The sequence below is a fragment of the Calidris pugnax genome, unplaced genomic scaffold (genome assembly GCF_001431845.1).
Source record: "Calidris pugnax isolate Ruff unplaced genomic scaffold, ASM143184v1 scaffold45, whole genome shotgun sequence".
NCBI lineage: Eukaryota > Metazoa > Chordata > Aves > Charadriiformes > Scolopacidae > Calidris > Calidris pugnax.
The window spans coordinates 2,607,315-2,633,124 of record NW_015090764.1 but is presented as its reverse complement, the minus strand read 5'-3'; the positions used below and the strand labels follow the sequence as shown (position 1 = coordinate 2,633,124).

The following is a 25,810-nucleotide window of genomic DNA, read 5'->3' as shown; positions in this document are numbered from 1 at the left end:
CACGGCGGGCGGGTGGAGGCCGTCGGGGAGCAGCGGCTGGAGGTCGATGAGCAGCGTGATGGGGATGTGCGAGAGGAAATAGAGCGCGAACAGCCGCTCCCGCCAGCGCGGAGCCGCCGCCATCGCTGCGCGCCACGCTGCGCACACGGACACGCCCACCGCGACGGGGGGCACGCCCACGACTCCGGGACACGCCCATCGCCCCACGGAGCCACGCCCATCGGGGCCACGCCCACCACCCCAGGACACGCCCATCGCCCCTCGGGGCCACGCCCACCGCCCCACGGGGCCACGCCCATCGGCCCCCGGGCCACGCCCACCAGCCCGGAGCGGCTGCGGGGCCCACGGCAGCGGGAAGAGGAGGAGGAGGAAGGGGAGGAAGAGGAGGAGGAGCAGGGTCAGGGCCGGGCTCAGAGCAGCCCCAGTGCCCCGCCCGGCCCCCCCCGCGCCGCGCTCCCCACTCCCCCCCCCGGTTTTCCAGAGTTTTTACCGGTTTCAGCCCCATTTCGGGCCAAGGGCGGGAGGCGGGACGCGGCGACAAGTGGCCGCCTCCTGCAGAACCCGCACAGAGCGCGGCGCTGGGAGGGGGATTTAAAGGTGTCTTTTCCTCTTAATTCCCACCCAGGATGGAGCTGGGGAGCAAGGTCCCACACAACACAGCACCGTCCGGCGGGTCCGTGCGCTCGGGCTGCGGGAAACACCGGCTGAGCTGGAAAAAACGACAGAACTCTGCAAAGTACCTCAAATCCACCCCCCCTGGATCTCCTGCAGCCTCCCCGCAAAGTGCAACTCAACTGCTGCTTTTGATTTAATCGGCGAGTTTTGCCTTTATCCAGGATCAAGCTTAAAAAGTAAATAATACTTGGTTTAAGAATTCACATAAATGCACATATATATGTGTGTGTGTGTAAAAATCAAAGCCATGCCCAAACCAAGATGTCAGAAACTCTTTTTACTGCTGTTCTTTCAGACAGCACTCAATGGAGATGGTAACGACTCATCTGAGCTCAGGGGGGAGACCAGACCCGAAATAAAGATAACGCCACTTCTGTTTCAAATGTCACATTTAATGTTTTCACCACTGTACTTCAAATCTACATTTTACAAAGTGACCAGCAAGTGTGCCACATTAACTGACCAACCTCTGAGATTTTACCTTTCATACCAGTGTCTTCTCGGGCTCGTTTAACTAAACACGTTTCTCATTCAAGTGAATTGAAATGCTTCAGTTGGTTTTATTCTCAGGAGCCTCATAAAAAACAAAGATATTGCACCATCTTTGTTCAGTTATTCAATGTTTGTCTCTTTCACAGCAAATAATTACTTCATTGAAGTTAAAACTTCCAAACATAACTTACTAATAGTCTCCAATTTCAGCTCAGATCACTCTTGTTGAAAATACTCTGCTAAATACAGATAACTTACAATAACTTTAACAGTTAATTGTCCATAACAAACACCACGGGTTTTTTTGTTTTTCTCCAGACCAATGCTCAAATTTTAAGACCACCCTTTAGTATTTCTTTGTACAGGTGAAAAACAGTCTTCAATTTTCTAGTCTTGTTTTAAATACAAAAGTTGGAAGGGACATTCAAGTTTCAAGTCTCCACACTGAACTTAAAAAAAAAAAAAAATCATGTGGAGGTAAACAAACCAAGTTGTACACTCCAGGAGGTAGAGGCCTTCAATTTGTGTTCATATATACATATGCACAGAATTCAGTGTTCCAACAGAAAAAGAATTAGCCAAAAAGTAATAAAAGTTATTTACTACTGTGACATTTCAAGACTTCCACAGCTTCGCCTAAAGACACGAACACAATTAACAGAATTCCCTATGTGCTTTTTTTTTTCTTTTCTTTTTTTTTTTTTTTTTTTTTTTTCTCTCAACTGTCCAGTGCAGGAAAAAGTTCTCACAAAATTTCACAGACCTAAAATGTGCAAGCTAGTTCCTCTCTATACAGCAATGATGTCAGGGATCTCTGAAATTAGCCCATAAATGGAATTATTTACACACATAGAAGATGCATGCTGGGGGGTTTTATGTAAGAAAGAGCAGAAAAACTTCTAATAAAAATAGATTAAATATATATATATATTTATACTGGGTAAGGAAACAGAAGTTTAGTCTCTCCTAGTCACAAACTCATTCTCTCTACTCACAACATCTGATTTGAGAACAGCACACATCACCACCACAGCTCTAGTGAGAAGCTATTTATAGGGTTCCACCATCAGGGGACGTGGCCACTTCCCGTGGGCCCCGTCGGCTGATGTGACTTCAGGATTGGTCGCACTCAAGTTTTCTGTATTCCTTTAGCTTTAGAAAACCCAAAATCTTCAGGAATGGCTCAATATCAAAATGTACGTCTGTCTGTTTGTACAATCTCACTTCAATAAAAAAAAAAAAAAAGAAAAAAGAAAAAAAGAAAAAAACCTCCCCAAATTTGGTTCAATTCTGTTTGTTCTGAGCTGAGCCATCACAGCTGCACTAGAATTCATAAAACACGTGCAACTCTGGGTAAAATATTTTCTTCTAAAAGCACAACCACTTTACAAGATTAAAAGTCTAGTACATTTCTAAATATTATTCATATTGTACAAGTAGTGGTTGTTAATTTAAAACTTCATTAGTAAAATTACAGTACAAGCATGATTAACCTCCAGAATTGCAAATCCCAGACTCCAGTGGAAAGCTACATTTCATCTCAGTAGTACGGTTCCTCCACTTCACTCCCAGACCAGAGGCGACGGCGGCATCTCGGAGGGTTGGGCGACCGTGGAACTAGGAGGCAGGAGACAAAATCAGTGTTCATTTGCAAAAGCCAACAGGCAAGAACCTTAATGCTCGACCAGAAAGCAAACATTGCCAGGAAAACAAAAAACCCCACCGAAACCCAACCCAAACACCCCGAGACCAACAGCCGACAGCAAACATCGCACTGGATCTTTTACAGACATTTACACTACTTATTTTCTTAACAATTCTTCATCAGTCATTCATTTTAATGTTTTTATGGTGCAGTTCTACAACCAGAATTCAACTTCTCAACCTTCTGATTCTAATTTTCACTGACTTCTGTACTTTTACGCAAAAATATTACTTGAAACTTTTGCACATTTTACTTAAATTCTAGAAGAATTCATAACAGTATTTTTAAAATGTGACCACACCTTAATAGATATTACCTATAATAGATATTACCTATAATATCTTAAGGTATTTTTTTGCAGGAGTTACCTATAGGCCTTTCCTACTCTCAGACACTTAAAACATAAAAGCATTCTGGCTGTGTGCATCGTGTACTATGAGTAAATGGGAATTAGTATCAGATGTGATTACATACAGTTACCTAATAAAGCTCTTAAAAGCAGCAGACTGAGGGTTGATGCAGAGAGGCACTCGGTTTCCTTTCTGCTGTTCCAAAATGAACTGATGAATTATTTCTGTGCACGGGAGAAAAAGAAAACCCACCGCAGCGTTAACTCCTGTTGCTTCACAAAGAGCACTGGAGGAAAAGGCAGCTTCCTCTGCTGAAGGGACATTTCTGTAGGACAAAAGGGCTCCAGCTCCCCCAAACCTCACCTGGGGCCACCCCTCAGAGCACAAACTCCCCAGAACAATTCCCTGCCCGCTGAAACGAGTGTGTCTAAACTAATCCCCTGATCCCCACTGAAATACTGAACTGCTGATAACCAGCTACAGATTAAATCCCAATTTTAGGGTATAACTTTTTGAAAAGCAAAGAATTCTCAGCTTGACCTCGATTTGCCAGTCCCCAGAACACGGTTCTGTGGGTCCCATCTGATCCAGGGACGGGGTCACCAGGACCAAGCCCAGAGCTGCTGGGGGGGGGGGATCACAGCAGGGAAGGACAGGACTGGGGGGAAACACAGCAGCAAAGGGTCCCCAGGACTCACCTTTCACCTGCCGAACGGAACTGAGGTTCTTCTCAAAAGTGTCGTCAAATTTGGGATTAGTGATGGGTTCAAAATCACTGGTATAAACTCTTCCAGTAGACGTGGAAAAACAACATTTACACATACAGGTGTGGTATCGCAACCGCCCCTCGTCCAGGTAGGGGTGAGCTAAGGCATCCTTAGCAGATATTCTTTTGGACTGGGTATTGCATTTAAAGAAAAGAAAAGAAATTAAAAAAAAAAAAGAAGAGTTAGGATATTTTCAGAGGTACTGAAATAGCGTAAAGAATACTTGCTCCTCTGTTAATTCTGAATTGTTTTATCAGCACCTCATCACGTTCAGGAGGAGTTCAGGGCAGTCTGAGACCCGCAGAGGCTGCCACTAGGGGGAAGGTTTGGCTTAAAAACCAGCCGGGCTGCCAGGGCCCTCCCTGCTGCACCTGCTGCCAGGAACGCTGCAACAGGATTTTTAGAAATATCTTTTTCCATAATTACTTTGTCCAGATCACCTTAAATTACAACTCCGACAATAAATCAAAACAAGCCCAAAGAATTCAGTGTCATCAAATACGGAGTTTTGTAGGGCCACACTCTGCGAAACATTTGAATGTGTCCTTGAGCAGGGATTGACGGTAAAACACGGATTTAAGGTAAAACACAAATTTCAGCATCACTGATAAGAGAGTAACTCGGGACAAGGCATCTGCAGTTCTGAGAAACACTTCACACACGAAGTCTCAGCCCCGTGGAGGTGAAGAAGGGGCAGCACGGGGGGAGTTAGAAAGGAAAAAAAATAAGTTTGTTTACGTGGAAGTTATGATTTAACACTTCTGTGGTTTTGTTCAGTAATCTTAAGGTTTACAAAAATACAATCAAAAGGTGCTGCCTTCTGAACACTTTATCAATCCCAAGCTTCCCCCTTTGCAGCTCAGTCAATTTGTCTGTTTTTCATTTGAAATGTCAGGGCTTTCCCCGTGAAGCTGGAACAGCCCAGACCATCCATCAGGTCCCAGACTGTCCAGGGACCGGTCTGTGCCCCCGAGGGGAAATCCACAATCCACAGCCACAGGTTTCTATTAGAGAAACAGATGCTCACTGGAAAAAAGCTCCTGTTCTGTGACTGTGTGGATGCAGAAGGAATTTTTTGTGTGTTGCAAGACCACAAACACCCACTCGACTCTAATTAGAACTGCACCCAAGTGTCTGATGTTCTGCTACCTACACCTCGCCAGGAAAAGCTGCTGTGAGTCACCAGCACCCGCAGCCTCTCGCTCCCCGGAGCGCTCCTCAAGCGACCACTGGGTTTTAAACATTAACCCCCACCCGCAGCCTCTCGCTCCCCGGAGCGCTCTCCAAGCGACCACTGGGCTTTAAACATGAAACCCTATTCCAGGTTGAAATTAATTGAGCAATTATAAGATGGTACTTTTAGGCCTTTTACAGACCCCAAAGTACTGAAATGGGATGCAGAAGAAAATCAGGTAAAGTAGGTCCTTTACTGAAAATATTAATTTAAGTAGCAGATAACAAAAACTGTTAAAACAAGAAGGGCTGGAAATGATTTAAAATCATACTTACTGGATCAAAGACCAACATTCTGCAAAGGAGATGAACTGCTTCGTGTGTAGCTTGACTGGAGAGTGTATATAGGACAGGGAGGGATGGCTGTGGGGAACAGAAAGGACAGAGAGTTGTCCTGTCACATCCATCAGCAGGAACAGGCAGTCACAGCAAACGGTGTTTCAGAGTCACCAAGGACAAGCTTCTTGTCCAAAAGGACGAGCACCTCCCAGCGCCTCCCGCCAGAGCGAGATCACTCACACAACTCAGCAATTGCCAGAGAGACCTCATTGCTGGGGTTTTCCCTTAGTACAGATGCAAACCCTGGACAAGCCTGTATCTTATTTATTTTTCCACACAGGCACCACTTTAAGCAGTAGCTGCTCAGGGGGTTATTAACCACATCATTTCCAGTATTTCATTTTTCTGATCTCAATCACTGCCAAATTATGGATTATTTTGCTTTTCCTTACCCGGGCGATCCATATCTGACAGTGACATCCAGCACAGTCACACTGACCTTGGGGCACACGGCGCCTCACAGGGGACAAACAGCCCAAGGACCGGGGGGGGGGGAGGGGGTGTTCTGGGGCAGGGAGTGGGGGCTGAAAGGGGCTGGAACAGCCTGAAGCTGGGGGTGACACGGTGCTGGGTCCCACAAACAGCGGATCCTTCGGTGCCAACACCGAGGCGCCGAGTGTGGAGACACCCCTGAGCCCACAGCCCCGGCAGGGGGAACAGCCACTGCCTGAAGTGGCCCAAAATGAAAAAAAAAACTAATGAGCAATAATATTACTGTCACGGGCCATGCATTTGAATGCATTAGGTACATCCTACACTCTCTGGAATGAACTTCAAGGTTTATATTTTTTAAATATATATAAAAATGACACCTCCACGGTGACATCATTCTAAGTGAACCCTGAACTGCCCAATACAGCAGGGAGCACCTCTCACCTTAGTTTCTGTGCGTAGAATATAAAAATATATATAGAGAAATATTACACATATATATATAGAATGTAAAGCTATAATATTTGGCAATTTCATATGATTTTTCTAACTAATAAGCAGCATCTACACAGAAAAGCACGGCCACCCAGACACTGTGGTTAAGTAGGTGCCACCCAGGCTGCGGGGAGGGGACGAGCCCCCCCAGTGTGATGGGGAGAAGGGGGAGCACCCCAAGCCCCGCTCAGGCGGGACGAGGCTCATCCCATCCCGGGGCTGCCGGTTCCCCGACCTCATCCATTCACACGGCTTCAGCTGGAAGTAAAAATTTTAAATGCAAAACTGACAAAGAAGTCTACATAGTATGTAAATTGTCATTATGCCAGCACACAGTGGGATGGGGTTTTTAACTCAGAAACTTCAGGCATTAATCTATTTTTACAGAAAGCAGCAAAATGCTTTACCCCTTAACTCCCACCACGCTCACCTACGTGGATTAAAAATAATTTGTGCGACAAAGGAAGCATCAGGTTCTAACTTGGTTTTCTCTCCCTATTAATCTAATTAAGAAACTGGTAACATTTAGCTATTTATAACCGGCAAAATCTCCATTTTAAAAGATGAAAAGCCAGGAATTTGCATTGGAACATCAAGTGTGCTTGATGCTGAAATCAGAGAAATATCATTAAAGAAATCAAGCCGACACACAGTGACCCCTGTTTCCAGGCTGCAGCTGAGACACAGCTCCAGAGGCTGCTCAGCTTCCGGGCTCTCCGTGAAAAACCAGCAGTGTTTTCCTCAACAGATACAGAACCAACTGCTGGCAGTTTATTTCCTGCCACTTCCTGGCTGGAGGACATTCAATCTGAATTGGAAGCGCTTTACAGCATTTCTCCCCCCCGGTGTCAGGGGGTGAGGGGACAGACACAGCCTGTGCCCGGCGCAGGAGCTGCCCTCGCTCGGGGACGGCAGGACCAGAGGAGCTGCTCGGGCCCATCTCAGTTCCTGATTAAACACCCTCCTTTAACGAACCAAACACAGCTACCACAGAAACACCCGGGTTCCTGCTCTCCACTGCCAAGAGCACGGCTCCTGCACTTTGGAAACGTCAAGCGATTATCAAATTATCACAATATCAACCCCATGTATTCTATAAAGTATCTGGCTGCACTTGTGCACTGCTGTACGTTTATATATAGAAAGTACAGTGGATGGATTTCTCCCAGCTTCAAGCACTACAGAACTTTTTTTCTTTAACCACCTCAAACCTCGAAGCGCGGGAACTACCTGCCTCAGAGCTCCAGCTCCCCCAGCACGGGAGAGCAAAACAATACACTGGATTCATTTTAAAACAGTAGAGAAAGTCTTAAGGAAATCCTCCTATTATTAATGTTAAAAGAAAAAAAACCTGTCATAAAAGGGAATAGAGACAAGTTGATGGAGTGAATCAGAAGTGCCAGGGAGGCAGAACTCCCCCGTGTTAATACCAGCAGAATATACACCCCGTGCTCATTTCTATGGTAACTACTACTGTGGTGAGTAGACATTGGAGAAATTCCTTCAACAAGCAGAAAATAAAGATGCAAACTTAACTACTGGAAAGATCTCATGTATTAACATGTACAGGTTATTAATTTTGTTAATTTTTACTACCTAACAGTCATATAAATGACCGTATTGGATGGACAGAGTGCTTTATTACTGCCCTGGGGACTCCTCCATAAGCATTTCTCTATATCTATTAACTCAACGTTTCATTTGCTCTTTCTTGCCTGGTCAGCACAATGACATCATCCTGCCTTTTTTCTCTGGTTTGTTTGTTTTTTATAATTAACTTTTACTTCAGTTGTGCTGAATGTTGTGTCTTGGTGTTTCTCAGCCCTTGGGGTCACTGCCCGATGTGGGAGGGACCCTTTGGTGACAACTGTCCTGTTTATGGAGCTGGGTAACGGCCATTTCCACTTCACACTCCTGGGCCCGAGGGTTCTGGAGTCCCCCCAGGGCTTCCTGAACCATACTGCTAATTTGAATGTACGTCTCATTTAAATTATCTAACATCTTCATTCAAAATAGCGATCAAAACACTGTCACATCAAGAAAGGAGACTTTCACCCGTGTCATCAAGTCAAACAATACAGATAAGACAGACGCCAGAAATGCACTTTACTGGTGAAAACCCACCTTGTCTCAATAGCGGGTTGAATAACTCCAGCATTAACCCTTGGCAGTGCAGCACCCCAACCCCCTTCAGCAAACCAAACCCCTTTCCAGGCAGGGACAGCTCTGACATTGAATATCCAAAGTATTTATGAACAAACATGCTGTGAGAATTCAATCGAGCTGTGAAACACTGCGAAGATGCAGCCGTAGCACCTGCACGGAGGAAATCCTCACTCTGGGGGCTGAGTGAAGGATTGCATTGCCCATATATAACAAAAAGGCCAGAAATCTGCAGCTCTACCTGTTTATGAGGACCCCTGAGTATATGTGCCTTGGCGCCTTCGCACGCCGTCCTCATTGCTTCCAGCGACGGGGTGCCCAGCAGGTCTGTGATCAAATCCAGCTGCGGGGACACAACACGTGCAGGTGAGAGCTCAGACAGACATTTATGTATTTCAGTGGATCAGCAGATTGTTAAGATAATGAGAATCCCATTGGAGGTACCAATCAGTTCAAAACCACTATTTTCGGATAGTAAATTACAAATATTAACGTATACATTTAGTAGATAGCAAACACAAACATTTGTAATCTCACTGAAAAAGCCCTAACAGAAACTGATTTTCACGTTTGGGAGCTTTTGTTGTTCACAGGTCTAGTAAAGCATTTTATTGCAACTTAAAAGTCAATTTTACATCATGAAGAAAATTGTTAAGTAGCATTAATGGTGTGTTATTGATTCTAAACCCTACGTGTTCTCAACTGAATATCAGCATCACATACCAATATACCACACAAAATTATCCTCAAAAAACAGGTCAACTACTACTTTACACAAAATACTTTGCCATCAACATGAATAAAACTATAGAAAATGGAAAAAAACCCTCAGAACTTTAGTACAAACATACTATATAAAGAATTCCTACATACAGAAAAATAAGTTTTAAAAAAAATCACCTGTCCAGCACCAGAGGAAGGGAAAGGAGCGGTGCTGGCTCTAGAGAACACAAAAGCTTCCTATAAAGGAGCAAAGATGCTGCTGGGTTTCAAACTGGTCTCAACTGAAATGAAAGGACATTTCAGTCACCTTTTTCATTTTGGAAAGCAAGAGGCAAGCTTTCACCTTATTTCTACAAAAGGGTGTGCATATACTCCTTTAGTGAATGAAAACCAATTAAAAAAAAACCTCTATAAGCCAAGCAAAAAGAAAAAAGTAGTAACTTACACCAGTGTACCAGGGAATAGATTGTATAAACACCTGCACTTTTCAGGCACCCACCCCTGAAGCACTCAGCAATGATATGTTAATGTATGGTTACATCTATATATATAGGTGTGGATATAAATACACACACTTTATTCTAATGGCTACAAGAAAAAACACTGAAAACAATTTTCATAATGATCTCCTGAAAGTTCACATTTAACATCTCTCAAGATCTAACAAAGGCTTGGAATGTGGTTTTACTTCTTGTCAATCAGTACACGCAATCTCACGATTTCAATGACTCTAGTTTCTAATCTATAGATGAGTACAAGCAACATTGAAGATTAACATTTTTGTGTCAGCATCACATCTTGTTCTTTCTCTTAGATAGATAGAAGGACAAATGATCCGTCTCCGAGATCTTGCTGGAAACATTATTTTCTATCTATTGTAAAAACAGCACTTGGAGATCATTAGAGACCCAGGTACCTTGTATTAGTTTGCTCCATGTGGGAACGGGAAGGGCTCTGGTTTATAACCGTGGTTTATAGCCAGGGCGATGCAACATCAACCAACATCCAGTACTTTCTTACAGGCTTGACCATTACTAAACTGAAGCACTCTGAGCAGCACCACTGACTGGCAGTTTAAATAGTTCAAGTGCCAATACCGTATCTGTAACTATATATGGATAGAAAACTACTTTCTCGTATCAGTTGTGACAAAAGCTTGATGCCAGTTATATCACCTGTACCTTATCTCGGTAAAAGGCTACAGCAAGCTTTGGTACTGCAGCAGATTACAGGGGATTACCAAAAAATACACATTTCAAAGGCTAACGTTAATAATCACTACTTTTAATTCCACCTGGAAGCAATGGTTTCAGTGGTTCGAAGCAGCTCGTCTCTACGCCTGTGAGTAAACCAAGCACAACAAAAGCAAGCGTGAGGTTCTACACGCATCAGGGTAACCAATTCCCTGAAATTATGAACTAGAAAAAATTTTAAAGGGAAATTTAATTATACCTGCTGTATGGGACTCTGTGCCTGAAACAATATTCTTCGCCCAAGCAATTCTGCAAAGATGCAGCCTACAGACCAGATGTCAATGGCATTGCTGTAGTGCCGGCTGCCCATCAGGATTTCTGGAGCTCGGTAATACTGAGTGACAACTTCCTGAGTCATGTGGCGAGATTCATCTAATTCTTCCACCCTGGCCAATCCAAAATCACAAATCTAAATTGAGAAGGTAAATAAAAAAATTAAAATAACCAAAACACTTAATGCATTTCAAGTAGGTAACCTTCTGGTAGCGAAGCAGGGAATTCCAAACCAGCAGTTAAATAAATCAGATAATCTGCTGTAATGCACAAGCAAAGGGAAGGGGGAACAGGAAGAAATTATGCTACTTTATTCCACATCCATTTAAATGTTCTACAATTTTATTTGAAATCACAGTACATTTTTAGTTGGCATTACAATATTTATAATCTAAAAGATTAAAAACCTTTGCACTTAAAAAAAAATTAATACATATTGCCAACCTCTGAGTACAGAACCATTTCACCCCAAAGCAGAGACCATTTGTTCATGACATGCCTCAAAATGTTACAGAATGATTCGTCCTTCTACTCGCTTTGGCTTTGAGGATTATTTAAAACTTCTTGAACCAGAAGGGTTAAAAAAAAGGACCAAAACTTTCACAATTAGAATGCTTAGCAAATGGGTGTAAACAAAGCTCATTTTTATTATATTTGGCCCAGCTGGACAACACACCTAAGCCTTCCCAAGCTTCATATGCCCAAGTGTTGTGTGGGGACAGGGACGCCCCCAGCTCAAAGAAAAGAGTCAGCACCATCAGCTCTCAGAGATTTGGGAAGAGGGAGGGAGGAAAGGGGAAAGGAAGATGTTTGTTTCATTTATAACTTTTAAATAATCTGTGGGATTTTTTCTTTTAAAGTGACTTTCTGGAAAAGCATTCATATTAAATGTTTTTGTTTAAAAAAATAACAACTGATTGATAATGAACAGCAAATAACATGTACATTTCAATAAATTTAAGTAGCACCTTAAGAACACAGTTGCTGTTCACAAGTAGGTTCCCTGGTTTAATGTCTCGATGTAAAATGCCAGCAGAATGTAGATATTTCAGACCTGAAATATTAAACGAAATTAAAATAAATACATTTTTTCCTTCTAAAAGAATTGTAAGGCTGACAACATTTTCCTGGAAGGTCTTGCAACTCCTGATCGGCAAAGACTTTGCCATTGGCTCATTCTTTATACGATTCTGACTCCCAGTCCCTAGTACAGACTCAGTCACTCAATGAAAGGGTAAAACTTCTGGAGTCCACAAACTAGACACAGCAAGTCATTTAAGCAGCCTTTTTTTTTTTACTTATACTAGAATAATAAATGTTTGCTGTTTATTCATAATATGAAATAAAAATAACCAGTTTCCACAGGAAACTTATTCAAGAGGAGGATGTCTTGAGAGTAAACATTAAGAAACAGAGGAACAAAAATTGAACTACTACAAGATTTTCATTCATTTTAAAAGAAGAAAAATTACCTCTTAAAATCTGGTAAAGAAAAACTTTGACATGATCCGAGCTGAGTGGCTGAGGAGAGACGATAATCTTATGGAGGTCACTCTGCATCAATTCAGTGACAACATATCTTCAATTTATTAGTTAAGGCAAAAGCAGAAAGTCCAGCACATAATCTCTTGAAACATTGACTCTAACTCCTAGGAATCTGAGCTCTTACAGGTCAGAGCTATCGAGTAAAAAAGAATAAAGCTTCTTCACGGAGGTCAAGTCTCCAGACTCTTACAAGAATGAAAATAAAAAACAGGTTGTGAAAGAAAACAGATTACTCAATAAAGTAGAACTTGCATTAAGGTAGTTGTTACAAAATTATTCCAAAGTCAAATTATGACTCAGAAAACGAAATAAAATTTAAATATAATTAATGACATCCTGCAAGCTTTAAATTTTTCCTGAAGATCGGTAAATCACAGATTACAAGCAACTAAAGCAACATCTTCCTAGTGAACAAACATCAACGTGGTTTAACTGGACACGCTGGGAAGCAGAAGCCCGTGGCAGTGGGTGATGCGGGCACCCCCGGTCCCACACCACCAACACAGACCTTCAGAAACACATACGCTTCCCCAAACCCCCCCAGCACCCACTGCTTTATCTGCTCCAGCATCACACACACCCCCAGACCCATCCCAGGCGTCAAACCTCTTCTGAGTGGTAACAGGAGGAGAAAAAGAAAAAAAAAACCTCCAAACTTGTATCTGGAGGAAAAACTAAAATAACAAACAGACCCCACCACTTCGGGGTGTGCTCACCAAGAGTTCACACAAATACTTGAAGATACAAAGAGCTTTATATGCTCTGGCTTATATGAAGGTGTGGAAAAAGAAGGGTATTGTGATTACTCAGGAAGCACTAAAAATACTAAATAATACGATAATATTTTAAAAATGGAGAAATACAGCAGAGAGAGGCAGCACAGCTCAGCCCACAAGCCCAGTATCAGAGCATCGATCTCCTGAACACGTTACAGAAATAATCCCTAGGCTGAATGCTGGGGACAGGATGGAGGGACGTGCCCATGGGTGCTCAGGGCAGCTGGTGACAGACCCCTTGTCCTGCGGCCACCCCGAAGAGCCCTCGGGCTGCAGAGACGCTGCCTCTGTGGGACTTTGCTTGATTCACATCTCCAGCAGTCAGTTTTCATTTTGGAGCTGTGGTTCAGAGTTCAAACCAAAACCACCGCACCTCTGCTTCCAAGGAGTGAACTTGCAATACTGAGAATTGTCAACTTTTACACCAAATAAGGTTGATATGATAATTAAGAAACATTACTGCTTTAAAAGCTACCTTTAGCAGTGGTATTTGGAAGAAAAAAAGAAAACCCTTGCTATTATTACATTTGTGGCTGAAGAAGGTAAAACCCAGTAGCCATAAATTAACTGAACTTCTACCTCCCAGCAAGGCTGGGCTGTCTCTCCAAGCCCGTGCCAACGCTGGCACTGGGCATGGTCACACCAACCCTGCTCCTTCAGACAGACACGAACGGGACGGGGGAGAAACTTCCATTTTCTTTCATCTCTACCTAATCAATGTTCTCCTCCCATCTGTTGCTCTGAAAACCCTACCTGGCCAAATCCCCATCAGCCAAACTGCTCATCTGCCACCAGCACACACCACACAAAAATTAATTCTATAAATTTGCCCCCCCCCCCCCCCCCCCCCCCAATCAGAATTGCATTCATAAAGAATTCATAAAGAAAAAAAGAACAACCCTGCAGCACCATAATTTCTAGTCCTCTAATTTTTCTGTTCCTTTTGGCAAGGGCCCTCTTAAATATTTATACCAGCCTTTTAAAATTTGTTTTTTACCTTATGGCTGCATCAAATCTTTACATTTCGTTTTTAATGCAAAATACTAAAAAAATCCGAAAGCATTACTCTGCACTTTATTATGATAAGATTTCTGTTTTGCTACGCCACAAATCCTCCTAAATCTCAATCCCGAGCATAATGTCTCCCAGATGTCTCAACTAGTTGCCATGCCAACTAAAGCAGCTTAAATTAAATGAGGGCCTGAAATGGCACCTGCACCACTCCAGGTCTGTTGCGCATTAAATAAAGCTCTCTTGACAGGGGCTCAGAGGTGCCATTAATGTGAACAGCAGCTATCTGATTATTGTCTCTAGATAATTTAATGAGGGTCTCTAAACAAGAGCGAAAGCACCACTTGCTTCACGTTCCTGCCTTTTACAAACGCAGCGGCGTCTTAACCAGCTGGTGCCCAAGTGGGTCAGTGACTTCACCCCGGCCAGCGCTGCCAATCTTTAGCAAAAACAAACCACAAAAACCCTCTGGGATTTCAACCAACTACTCCAACAGGTACCTGCAGGTCTCTCTCTGTCTTAAGTCGAACCTTAAAACACGCTGGCTATGGGCGGTCACTGGCGCCGTAACCTGCAGCTCAGCTCAACGTTACTACCAGATAAAAATTGCTCCTGACAGCAGTAATTAGTTAAGTAGCTGTATAAAATTAGAACTACAAATGTACCAATTTGCTTCAGAATAATTATCAAGGCAAATGCACGGCACAAAAGAACTTCACTCACTCTGTTGACTGGGAGACCTGCTGAGTTGGGAGATTTTGCGAAGTGACAGGCACATTTCAGAAAGGAATGAAGTGCACCCTGTGATGTGGGGCTCTCATCACGACTTGGGTCCTTCTTTACCAGCTCTCTGCATACCCCAAAACTCAGCTCTAGAAACTATTTTTCTAACAGTGGAGTGGAGGTGTCTATCTACATGGTACCCTAAGAAACATGTTTTTTTTAAAACAAAACAAACTCTTCCTTGTATATTTCAGGATTTTCTATAAAACACGGACAAAGGGTTTTCCACTATTTTAGTAGACTTTAGTTATACTTGTTTTGTCATTAGAATCAAGCTTAGCTGGTGATGCCACCTCTGTCCTCTAACTCTTTGTAGACTTTATAGCTTCCTGGTAGAAATATTTGCATAACGTCCTCATTTTGTGTCAATACCCAAAATATGAAAAAAACCCACAAACTGGTCCATGTAAAAACAGGGCAACAATTATTTAAAAAAAAAAATTGCATCTAATGCCTAAGTAATTTGTTATGTATAAAATTTGCTGACTTTTCTGCTACAAGTGATAGAAGTGTATTTGCCATCAAGTCACCTCTAATCATGCAGTGTAGAAATGGAAACCATGGCATGTGCCACAGAGCCCAGAGCAGCAACAGCAGAAGCTTTTGGAGGGAAATGGTTCTGGAGTCAGGGGGAAGAAATAAAAAAGACAGTTTTCCATACCAGGAAGAAAATACTGAAACTGCTGTGGGTGACCCTGCTCTGGCAGGGGGCTGGACTGGATGATCTCCTGAGGTCCCTGCCAAACCCACCATTCTGGGACTCCGTCACGTCTTGTCAGCTGCTTCTCATATTCACTTTAATGAAAAAAGTTTTCAAAAAGTTACTATAAAAACTTAGGATAGTTCTTAAAAGAGAATGTCTGTGTATCTCCAGTTGCAGAATTCAGAATTACAATCAATTGCAGAAGATTTTGTAATTGGAAAGAAAGCAAGCTGTAAGTCATGGAATCACAGAATCAGAATGACTTAAAAGGAGGTAACCATGAAGGAAACAAACCTTTCTGGTTTTACATACAGACCTTGGCAGTAGCTAAGCTCATAAAAGTAAGCGTATCCCATTTATATATTCTTGATTGTACAATTACATGGAAGGAGTAATCCTTAACCTAGATCTGATTTATAGCTCTTATGACTTGTTAGAGAACGAGGGCACCGAACTAGTGCAAATAACCAAACTCCAGGTTTTGAAGACTACTCACATGCTGTTCACATGAAAGAAATATCAAAGCAAAATTGAAGAGCTTTATCTAACACTCATATGAAAAAGCTCTACTACAGACCAGCAATATTTTCAAGCAATCAGTAAATCATGCTGTACTTTGGTTAAAATCAACGAGTTTAAAATACACCTACTTTCTTCACCAATCAACTCAAGGTATTATAAATAGATCAAACCATATTTCACAAAGTTCAGTTTATCTAAAAATAAAGAATGACAATTTTCTACCCATTAATTGTCTCATAAAATGGGTCACACTGAAGCAGCTAAAACCTATCAGTAATTAAAAAATAACCTTCCAAAGTCTAACCATAAGAGTGAGCTGGTGCGCTCAGACCTCAGGCAGCTCCTCCAAAATCTGACACCAAGAGTAAAGCTACTTGTGGGAGAAGCAGAACACTCCACGGGGACACATATGGGACAGGATTTGGGGTTTTTTTCAAACCAAAAAATTACTGTGTACTCAGGTATAACAGGAAAAACTCTCAGGTCCCAATTGTGATAGCATGAAAACTATTTGATTTCAGAAAATAAACCCAAATCCTCAATCAGAACACTTTATTTGTGATCTTGAATGTACATGCCTACATTTTTAGACAAAAAACGATTGGTTTCTTAACTTTTTAGCAGACATTTCATTACACCCTGCCTGGTTTACAAGCAGATTTTGGTAACAATTTTGCTTTGGGAAGGAAGTTTTTATTTGCACCATTCAGTTGTGAATTATAAACTTGAAGTCTGCAACCAAAAAGGAGCAGCAGTTTAATGAGATGCCACATAACTGAATATACTCTGATTCAAGTGTTCACTTTCAATAGTGCAGCACCGAGTTTAATTTTCAGTGTTTGCTTTTGGGGTTTTCCAGAGGAAAGAGAGAAGTCTATTAGCTGACCTCAGCTGCGTGGCAGATCCCTGTCCTGAAATGCTAATATGATAATGGAAATGTCAATGATATTTGATTATCTGCTCTCCAAAGTATCACTTTTACTGAAGTCTAAAAGGATATGTTGTTACTAACAGCATATTGTATAAATATCTGAACAGTTCATAAAACTCTGCAAATAATCCTAAAACTGTTATGGGCAAGAGTCTGGTGAAAAGCTTTTTTTCCCCACACACATACCAATAAAATATAAACAAATAATCTCATTCAGTGTTAATTATCAAGTTCATTTTTTATTAGCTATAAACTTCTCAAAAAATGGATCTTAGCATGCTGAATTTTTAAAATAGCATAGAGAAGAGAGCAGACAGTGGGATTAATCTAGGCAGACAATCTGTATTGGGATTCCTGGTCTGTAGCTGGTAAAGTCTCTGCAGAGAACAGAATTACCCCCATTTAAAATCATTTTTTATTCTAAATCTCACAATATTTCTAGATATTTTCTGTACCATGAAAATCTGGACTTAACTCATTGCAGTACAATAATTTCTAGAAACTTAAAATCTAGAGTAAGTACTAAAACAACCTGCTTTGAGTCACAGAAGTTCTCGTCCAAGCAGTCAGTGAGAGCCTGCCCAGCTCAACAACTGACTGTTCAGTATTTTAGAATGAAGACATTCCCAACCCCAAAAACAGAAGATAAAACAAAGTTTGAAAAGGGAAAAAAAACCCAAACCAACATGACATTCTCATGTCAAGTTATGGACTAAAATTCAGTTTTATAATACAGTTACCCTAGACAGCAAGTACCTTTGCATCCGTGACACATTACACATATATCTGTGTGAAATCTGTTTTCTTGACAAGGGAAGCCACAACTCAACTGCTGAGACATCTCTGAAAGGACATGGTTTCAAAAGCTGTGACAGTAGCACTCTCTGAAAACACCAGAAAGTATTTTAAGGTACTAATAACTGAGAGGAAGTCAATTACTGGATATATTTTGGGGGAATCACCATTAGTCCAGCAGTATCTGTTGGTAAATACCACAGGACCCTGCATTTACTGGTTCTTCATATTCAAAGCTCCATCTTCAGTTGGACGCCCTTTTGCCTCTGACATTAACATTAACTAAGAATTCTTGAGAGCAGAGATTCACTTCTTGAAATAAAACTGTTCCAATACAGGCTCAAGGTTTTTGCAGTTCTATTTCATAGATTCCACCAACTCCTTGCAGTTTCTAAGCTAATGGAAATTACACCTACCTCAAGTAAGATGCTTTATTTTATATTTAGGATACATTTCTTCAAAATAGTCAATGTGTGGAGGCTGGAGTATGTCGAGGGCAGAGAGTACCTAGGAAACACCACACAAGGTCAAGACCTATCTCAGTCAAACAAAAACAAATCCCTTTCAAAAAGACAGTCAGTCTGCACTGTTCTTGCAGAGCGTAGCTGTACTGTACCCCACACAGGCAGCCCAACGTTCTGTCTCACTAGAGATGTGAGTGTAATAGCCCACACAGTCAGACATTCTGTACCTTCAGGGTCGCTTTTTTTTTTTTAATTCAAGAAACTTTTTCCAGCTGTTCAAGTACTAGCTTAAAAGGATAAATTTATCTATACCGAATAAAAAATAGTTTATTTCAAATATACATATAACCATAAAATATTTGAAAGAAGTAATTCTAGCAAAGAAATGCAAAAGTAAAAGCAACTACACTTTGTTGTGCCTTTCACCTTTAAGAGTTCTGTGATACACTGCTTCCATGTGGAACTACAAAACCCAAAGTCGTTCACATTCTGAAGCAGAAGCTCAGCTCTGTGCAAAGCAAAAAGGTAGAAAAGCAGCAGCAGAGAATTTACATCCTCTCACAGGAGAAAATACGACCTTGGAGTCATCTTTTAGATCCTGCCCTAGGAACATCTATGGCAATTAGGTGAAGTACACAAACTTCAACAGGAATCAGGCTCGACTTCTGGCTGTGTACAGAGATGCTTTTATTTAATTTTGGAGTGAAATCTTCTCCATAATGTAGACCCTGGTGAGGAGCAGTTTCAGGTTCCAGTTCAAAAGAAATCTTGCCTCCCAAGGAGTGGCAGTGGTGGGACTCTGCAGCCTGGTACAAGCTGGCAAGGCCTCCTGTGTGCCCCACGAACAGCAGTGCTTATCTGAACCCAGGGCTTAACCACCAATTCAATCTTGGAATACGATACCCTCAGATTAAAAAAAAAGTGATCTGTAAGAACTGTTCCATCCACTTCAGACACAACCATAAGGGTCAATTCAAAGAATTTTTAAAATGTTTTAACTCACCCTAGCTGATTTTCCCTAAAGCAGACTTGGGAGTGCTTGTGCAACCACTCTGCTGGAAGAACTCAGAGCAATAAACCCCAACTAAGGGGAGAGGAATGAAACAGCTCGGAAGCGAAAGCATCTCCAGCTGGTATAGCTTTATGCAGACTGACATTTATCTAAACCCTAAAATAAGATTAGGTGGAAGTGTATTGCCTGTCTATTTGCAAACATTTTGGAAAGGAAATGATGAATATCCTTAGATTCTTGATAATTTCATTTTTTATAGTGTTTGCAACAGTAATATCCGAGTTTCCAGGAAATCTGATAACCATAAAATTACAGAGCTTTTAAAGCATTTTAGATATTCTATAACTTAAAAGAAAAAAAAAATACTTCCGTTATAGATAGCTCCATTTTACAATTAGGCTTTATCAAAGACTTCAAAATTACTTTGAATTTACTTACATTGTCATGCTTAAAAAAACACAACATCTTCAACTCCCGGAAGACCCTTTTACAAGAGACCAAATTTTGGAAGACGTTGGGCATCTTTTTGAGTGCAACTCTCTTTCCATCTCGTGGATCTGTTACTGACCTACAGAACAAAAGATTTAGAGCATCACATACTACTGTCAGACAAATTTTTTTTCTAAATCAGAAAAGAGTATTTTAGAGTTCTTATCATTCTCAACTTGGACGGTGAGTCAAAACAATGGGAAGACACTTCTAGGGGGGAAAGCATTATGCAAAGGGCATTCTGCAGAGGCTGTGCTGGAGGCAGGGTGGTGGTTCATTGATGAGAGCACACCGACATGGTCCCCTCGGGTTGGTTGCCCGGTGGCCAGACACACCAGTGCACACACTGCAGCTCAGAGTTACACAACACCTTGAGCCCAGGAGCTGACGTGACAACAAACCTCTCCTTCACCTCCCAAAAAAGACATTATTAAGAGTAACACATTTTCTCAGTTACACAGATTTGATTCTGCCGGGTCTACTGCTTTCTTCTTCCTCTCCTAAGAGCGCAAAAAATTCAATAATCCCATCCTGACAGAGCACTGGCAAGTGTAAGGCTATTACTGGATCTAGCACAGAATCACTTCACATCTGGAGAAGCAACAGCACAGGGTACCTAAGTTTCCACACATGCAAACCAGACGTGATACCTGTCTGTCTCCCACAGAGCTTATGGGATGCAAGTATTGTCGTCCAGAAATTATAAGGTGCTTTGCACATGGCAAGTATTTTAATTTAAAGTAATTAGATTCTGAAAATAGAATTTTATAATGAGAACCATAAAACTAGAGCAAGGAGATTATGGTGCCTCAATTCCCAAACACGGTTTTTAAGGTGAGGCTTCTCAAACAGGGTTTCTAGATCTTCAGTTGTTAGCAAACCTTCGGGTTTTTCTGCGTAGTTTTGGGGGGTGACCAAAATAACTCTCTTCTCAGCGCAATGCCATAACCACATACGAATCTACATCCAACTGATGACTACATTTGTCCTTTGAAAGTTGCTGCCTTTTCTATCCAGCGTGTGACTCTCCTACAGATGCCATGGAAGGCGGCATCTTTTGTCTCAGCTCCATGTTGGTTTAAGTATCTAAGAAAAAATTGGAACAGGGTAATAACTATCTGCCTTATCTACAAGTACCACATTGAACTTCAAAATACACAACAATCAATCTAAGAAGTCAGAAGCAGCCACTGATCCCAGTAGTTGGGAGCCAAAGGAGAACTGACCCAAAACACTTGGCTACAACACTCGTTAACTGCCGCTGCATATCTGTATTTTAAATAAGGGCCGGAGGGGAACCCTGGAAAGTTGACACTAGCTTATAGTTGGGGGGGTCTGTTGGACGCTCTGCCTCTTGCTCTGCACACCCTGAGCTCTACAGGCTTTTCAAGCTCCTAGCTGTATATTTAGGCTGTATCTATAGCAATCAGCTTCTGAATTTGAGCACTGTCACTACATAAAGACACCACTCCGATTACTCATAGAAGAATTATTCGTTTTGTGAATGGTAACAAGCCAATAACTCAACATACCAGAATCAGCTTGGGAAATTTAGGTAATTTTGATGTATTAAAATTTCATAAACAGGTCAGATGTGCAATACAATTCACATATCTATGTGAAACAGATACCATAAATTGAAGAAGTGCTTGACAACATGCAAATAATTAACCAATAAAGCCAACATTATTTAAAAAAAAAAAAAAAAAGGAGCAAGAGTAGTCTGGCTTTGGTTTTGGGCTTAACGACTTATAAGAACCAAAAGACCATAACAAAACCTGTTGAGGAACATTCTGCACTGCTGCGCTGACAAAGCAGGTATTGGAGTCCTCTGCTCTTCAGGTGTTTCCTTATTACTAACGCCCTGACAGCTTTTTAGACAAGCTGCCCAGGGATTTGAGTGCCTGGGGATAAAAATCTGTGACCACACACAGAGTAGGTCTTTGCCACGTTCAGCTCTCGCTGCGGCACCAACAAGACGATGCTGAATTTCAGGCAGGCGACAGGGTTGTTTCTGAAACCTAAGCCACCAGCAGGCGGGGAGAAACCGATCTGCTGGGAGAGGAATAAATACCCAAAGGAGTTTCCACTCGCTTGTTGGTTCCTGTCGGGTTGAGCCAGGGGAGTCCCCTGTGTGGTACCTGAGGATGTGGACACCGCTCCTCCTCCCCGGGGACAAACAGCTCAGAGGATGCGTGTTTTACTCGCAGCTTTGGGAACCTACACTATAGGCCTTTTGGAGATATTTTTAACAGCCACCTTTTAACCATATTTCCATTTAGAAACTTCCTATTTGCCTTGCTCCAATCCTTATAAGTATAAATATTATTCCAGGAATTGACAAGAAAAATGGAATGTTTATTATTATTTGGACCATAACATGCAGGGTTTCAAAGTTTTCGTTGTGTCTTGTTAATGTTTTACGGCAAAACTCACAAAGTAGCATTTCTTGTTATTATTTACGCAAAGCCCGGCCTGTAGCTGGAAGGGCCTCGGGAGCCCCTGCTGCGGCTGGGCCTCGCCTGAGAAAACTGAGGGTGCTTTGTACCTCCAAGTGCCACAGCTCTTTGGTTCAGTGTCCACAATGACACTTATCTAGGATTACTAAATTCTGCTAAGTCAGAAGATAATCAGGCAACCGATACCACCGAACATGAGTGTCCTGTTAACTCCTGTACCTCTCCCACACACGTAGCTGCCACGCGGCCTCACCAGTGAGAGCGACAGGTTTCATAAAATAGTTGGTCTTTAATCAAGTAATACAAAATTCTCATTCATATTGATAGCTACCACAGATTTACTGATGCTCATTTTTGCTAGTTGCAGGACCCATTAGAAAAAACAACAAACCAAAACAAGCCAAACATATTGCAGAACTGTTGACGTTCACCCCAGGGGTTAGCACCACCCGGTGACTCTGCTCTCTGTTTCTCCAATGCTTCCATACAGCAAAAATTGGTTAAAGTGAATGGTCTTTTCCTGCTGCTCCTGTCCTGGGCTCTGACAAAGGAATTACACGGGGTTGCTGTGGCATATGCATTTAAGGCCAGTTTTTTTTTTTTTCTTTTAAAATACCCCACTTCTACAAACAAGTAATGATCACTGGCAATACCCAGCTTGAAAGCAATTCCTCTGCCCTTTCCCTGTAGCAGCAGCAATTTCCCACCGCTCCTCACCCCTTGCCTTCGCTTGTGAACTTCACACCACTCACCAGCAATTTCACTTCAAGGGGCAGCACAAAACTAACAATCAAAGTTATGAAGACCAGAAATGTCAGGACTGAATTCCAAAGAACAGAAAAAGGAAAGAAAGAAAAAAGGCTGTCTGAAAAACTGGTATTTACAGCATCCAATAAAGATGCTGAAAATGTTGCTTTGTGTTTGTGTACAGTACCTACTTTGATAGCTGTAAAATAATTATTTATAGCAATATGCTATCAGGTCACACATCCCCAAGAGAAACTAGAAAAGCAGGAGATTCTCCTAGGAGCTAATTGAGAGAACAACTAGAAAGGCAGCTCTGCTGAGAGCTGCTCTCAGAAAACCCATCCATCCCCCTGCTCTGCGGGGCCGTGGCAGCCTGGCAGCAGCAGCAGCGCAGGGGGGAACCTGCCCATGGCACGGGCATCGGGGCGCTCCTCCTCCTGCCACCCAGCTCTGCAAGGGTTTCACTTGTGAGCATCAGCTGTGGCTGGGGACAGAGAGAGAAGAGACCCAGACAAACCAAAAATAACCTAGCAAAAATTATACATAGGTGTGGGGCAAAAAATAAATTAATAAATACAATTCGGAGGGAGGGAAAATCCCAAGGAATATCGAGTTTGGCCTTAATCGTGCCTCTAAGAATTATATGATTCCAGATGTTTCTCTGAGAACACCCAATCATTTAGCTTTCTTTATTATACTGTATAAACCACTGCAAAAAGCTACTTTTAATACCCTTAAACAAACAAGTCACACGTTTTACTTTCACAGCAATTACAATTAACTCGTGCTCAGAGCAGCTGTTTGGTCACTGCTGGGGCTGCCCGGCTGCGTCTGCATCAGCACAGGGTCACAACCTCCTCCTCCTCCTCCTCACACTGGGGCTCCCACAGCACCCAGTGTCTCCCCTCACCACTCACACGTCACCCACACAACGACGGTAGAGTATTAAATTGTTAAAATTATCAAACAATACATTTTGTAAAATTCTAAGAAGTTTAAGGGAAGCTGCTGTCCCTGTGACCTCACCACATTTCCACCACCAGATATAAAACGTATCAAGAAAAAAAGAGACTTTGCAAAAACTCTAGCTTCTATTTACATTGCAGGCTAATCACTACAGAAATAATGAAACTTTGAAGAGTAATAGAACTACAGAAAGGATTAAGGACACAATCCAGACCTCTAGTTAAAATGTTTCCAAAGACAATCCTTATCTCCGAGAATCCTGGCAGCATTTAGCCCTTTCACTGACGCATTACAGGCTTTAGCAACTCTCTACCAAGTTGATGGCAAATTTTCAAGGTGGAGACTACGCCAGCGGTGACTTTTCTCTCGCTGAATCCAGGTCAAGGCACACGCATTGTTCTGTAGTTTCAGCTGGTAGAAAAACGAGTTTGTGACTACTCCTGGCAATTATTACACAGAAGCGAGATAACGAAGGAATGTTCTCCAGGGGGTGTGGGAAACTGCTGCTGGAGTTCCTCCTAAGAGGGAAGGGAACCCTCCCTTAGGTTTATAGAGAATACCTACAAATTTACATCAGGATTTATCAGAAGGGGGTGGGATTAATAGGATTATTTTCCAAGTTTTCCTTATTAGTCAGTGAACTTATTTCCTCAGTTGCTGGACTTAATCATGCAGACTTTTTCCAGAAAGCCTTACCCTGAGATAGCTAACAAACCTGGTCCCACAAGCATTTCAGCTGCTCACCCAGGCGTGTTTGATATAGCACTATTGAACAAATAATGCAGCTCATGTTCAAGGGCAGGTGATACCCAATGTACCACTTTTGCAGTACACGGTATTGCAAACAATCACCTCTCGGTATATCTCAAAATGTATTTGAGCATGGGATGAAATAAAAAATCCTTCAGAAAGGGAAGGGAGAGGGTATGCAGTTTTTGAATCATTGATCTGGGAACTGTTTGCCCGGGCACATGAAGCTTGCACACAGGAACAGCCCATCAGATCCACTCTGTCTGTTCTCTGCACCATTACTGACAGGCAAAGAGCCTGCCAAAACTCGGCAAAAACCGATCAACATTTAATGGAGTCTTTGGTAGCGGAGGGGAGAGGGGAGGAAAGTACGCATGTAATGTGTGAAATCATTACGAAAATAAAACAATACATGTATGGACATTTAACAACAGATTTCTTATTGAAGAATAAAAAGGAAATACATATACTGAGTTTTTAAGCAAAGTAAAGTAGCAGCTTTAACAATTTTGCTATTATAAACACTCAAATACAAGCGAGACAAAAGTAATGTTCTGGCTTCTCCAGTGACCTTGCCTAATTAACAGAATTATTTTCTCCAATCACAGACCAAAGAGTTTGTCTTCCCCAATGTTCCTGACCTGGCTCCCCTGGTTCCTGACCACCACTGGTGGTGTTCACCAACACATATAAAATACACTGTAAAGTTTTCTGATAATTCTTCATGGAAGTTAAATTATTCAAATGCTAAATCATTTTGTCTAACTTGAGTAGCCCAAAAGTCAGTTTTCCAACCCAAGGCTCTAAGTGTGGGGTGCTTAACCTGGTGCATGGTTGCTGGGCTCCCAGACCCACTTCTGGTGTGGCCCCGCAAAGAGCTGTGCTGGCACTGGGGAGCAGAAAGCAGCAAAATAAGTAGCTGAGACAAAGGGAAGACAGACAGACAGACAGCCTGCT

At 42.1% G+C, this 25,810-nt stretch overlaps 2 protein-coding genes across 4 annotated transcripts in view; both read right to left on the bottom strand.

Moving 5' to 3' along the window:
- The window catches only part of TMEM97 (transmembrane protein 97), a 3,006-nt gene extending 2,840 nt beyond the window's left edge, over positions 1 to 166 (bottom strand). The window contains exon 1 of the mRNA XM_014966350.1: positions 4 to 166. Within this exon, the coding sequence (XP_014821836.1) occupies positions 4 to 123 (120 nt within the window). The 5' untranslated portion in view covers positions 124 to 166. The remainder of the gene's footprint in view (positions 1 to 3) is intronic.
- An 880-nt stretch (positions 167 to 1,046) lies between these two features.
- NLK (nemo-like kinase) overlaps positions 1,047 to 25,810 on the bottom strand; it is a 46,912-nt gene continuing 22,148 nt past the window's right edge. For 2 of the 3 annotated variants that reach the window (XM_014964690.1, XM_014964776.1), the window contains 10 exons: positions 19,881 to 20,010; positions 18,418 to 18,473; positions 12,373 to 12,479; positions 11,869 to 11,954; positions 10,827 to 11,036; positions 8,893 to 8,994; positions 5,499 to 5,585; positions 3,921 to 4,119; positions 3,353 to 3,446; positions 1,047 to 2,784 (listed from right to left, as the gene is read on the bottom strand). In XM_014964690.1, the coding sequence (XP_014820176.1) occupies positions 2,730 to 2,784; positions 3,353 to 3,446; positions 3,921 to 4,119; positions 5,499 to 5,585; positions 8,893 to 8,994; positions 10,827 to 11,036; positions 11,869 to 11,954; positions 12,373 to 12,479; positions 18,418 to 18,473; positions 19,881 to 20,010 (1,126 nt within the window). In that variant the 3' untranslated portion in view covers positions 1,047 to 2,729. Of the gene's footprint in view, positions 2,785 to 3,346; positions 3,447 to 3,920; positions 4,120 to 5,498; positions 5,586 to 8,892; positions 8,995 to 10,826; positions 11,037 to 11,868; positions 11,955 to 12,372; positions 12,480 to 18,417; positions 18,474 to 19,880; positions 20,011 to 25,810 lie in introns of all 3 variants that reach the window. The other variant, XM_014964859.1, reaches the window with a different exon arrangement.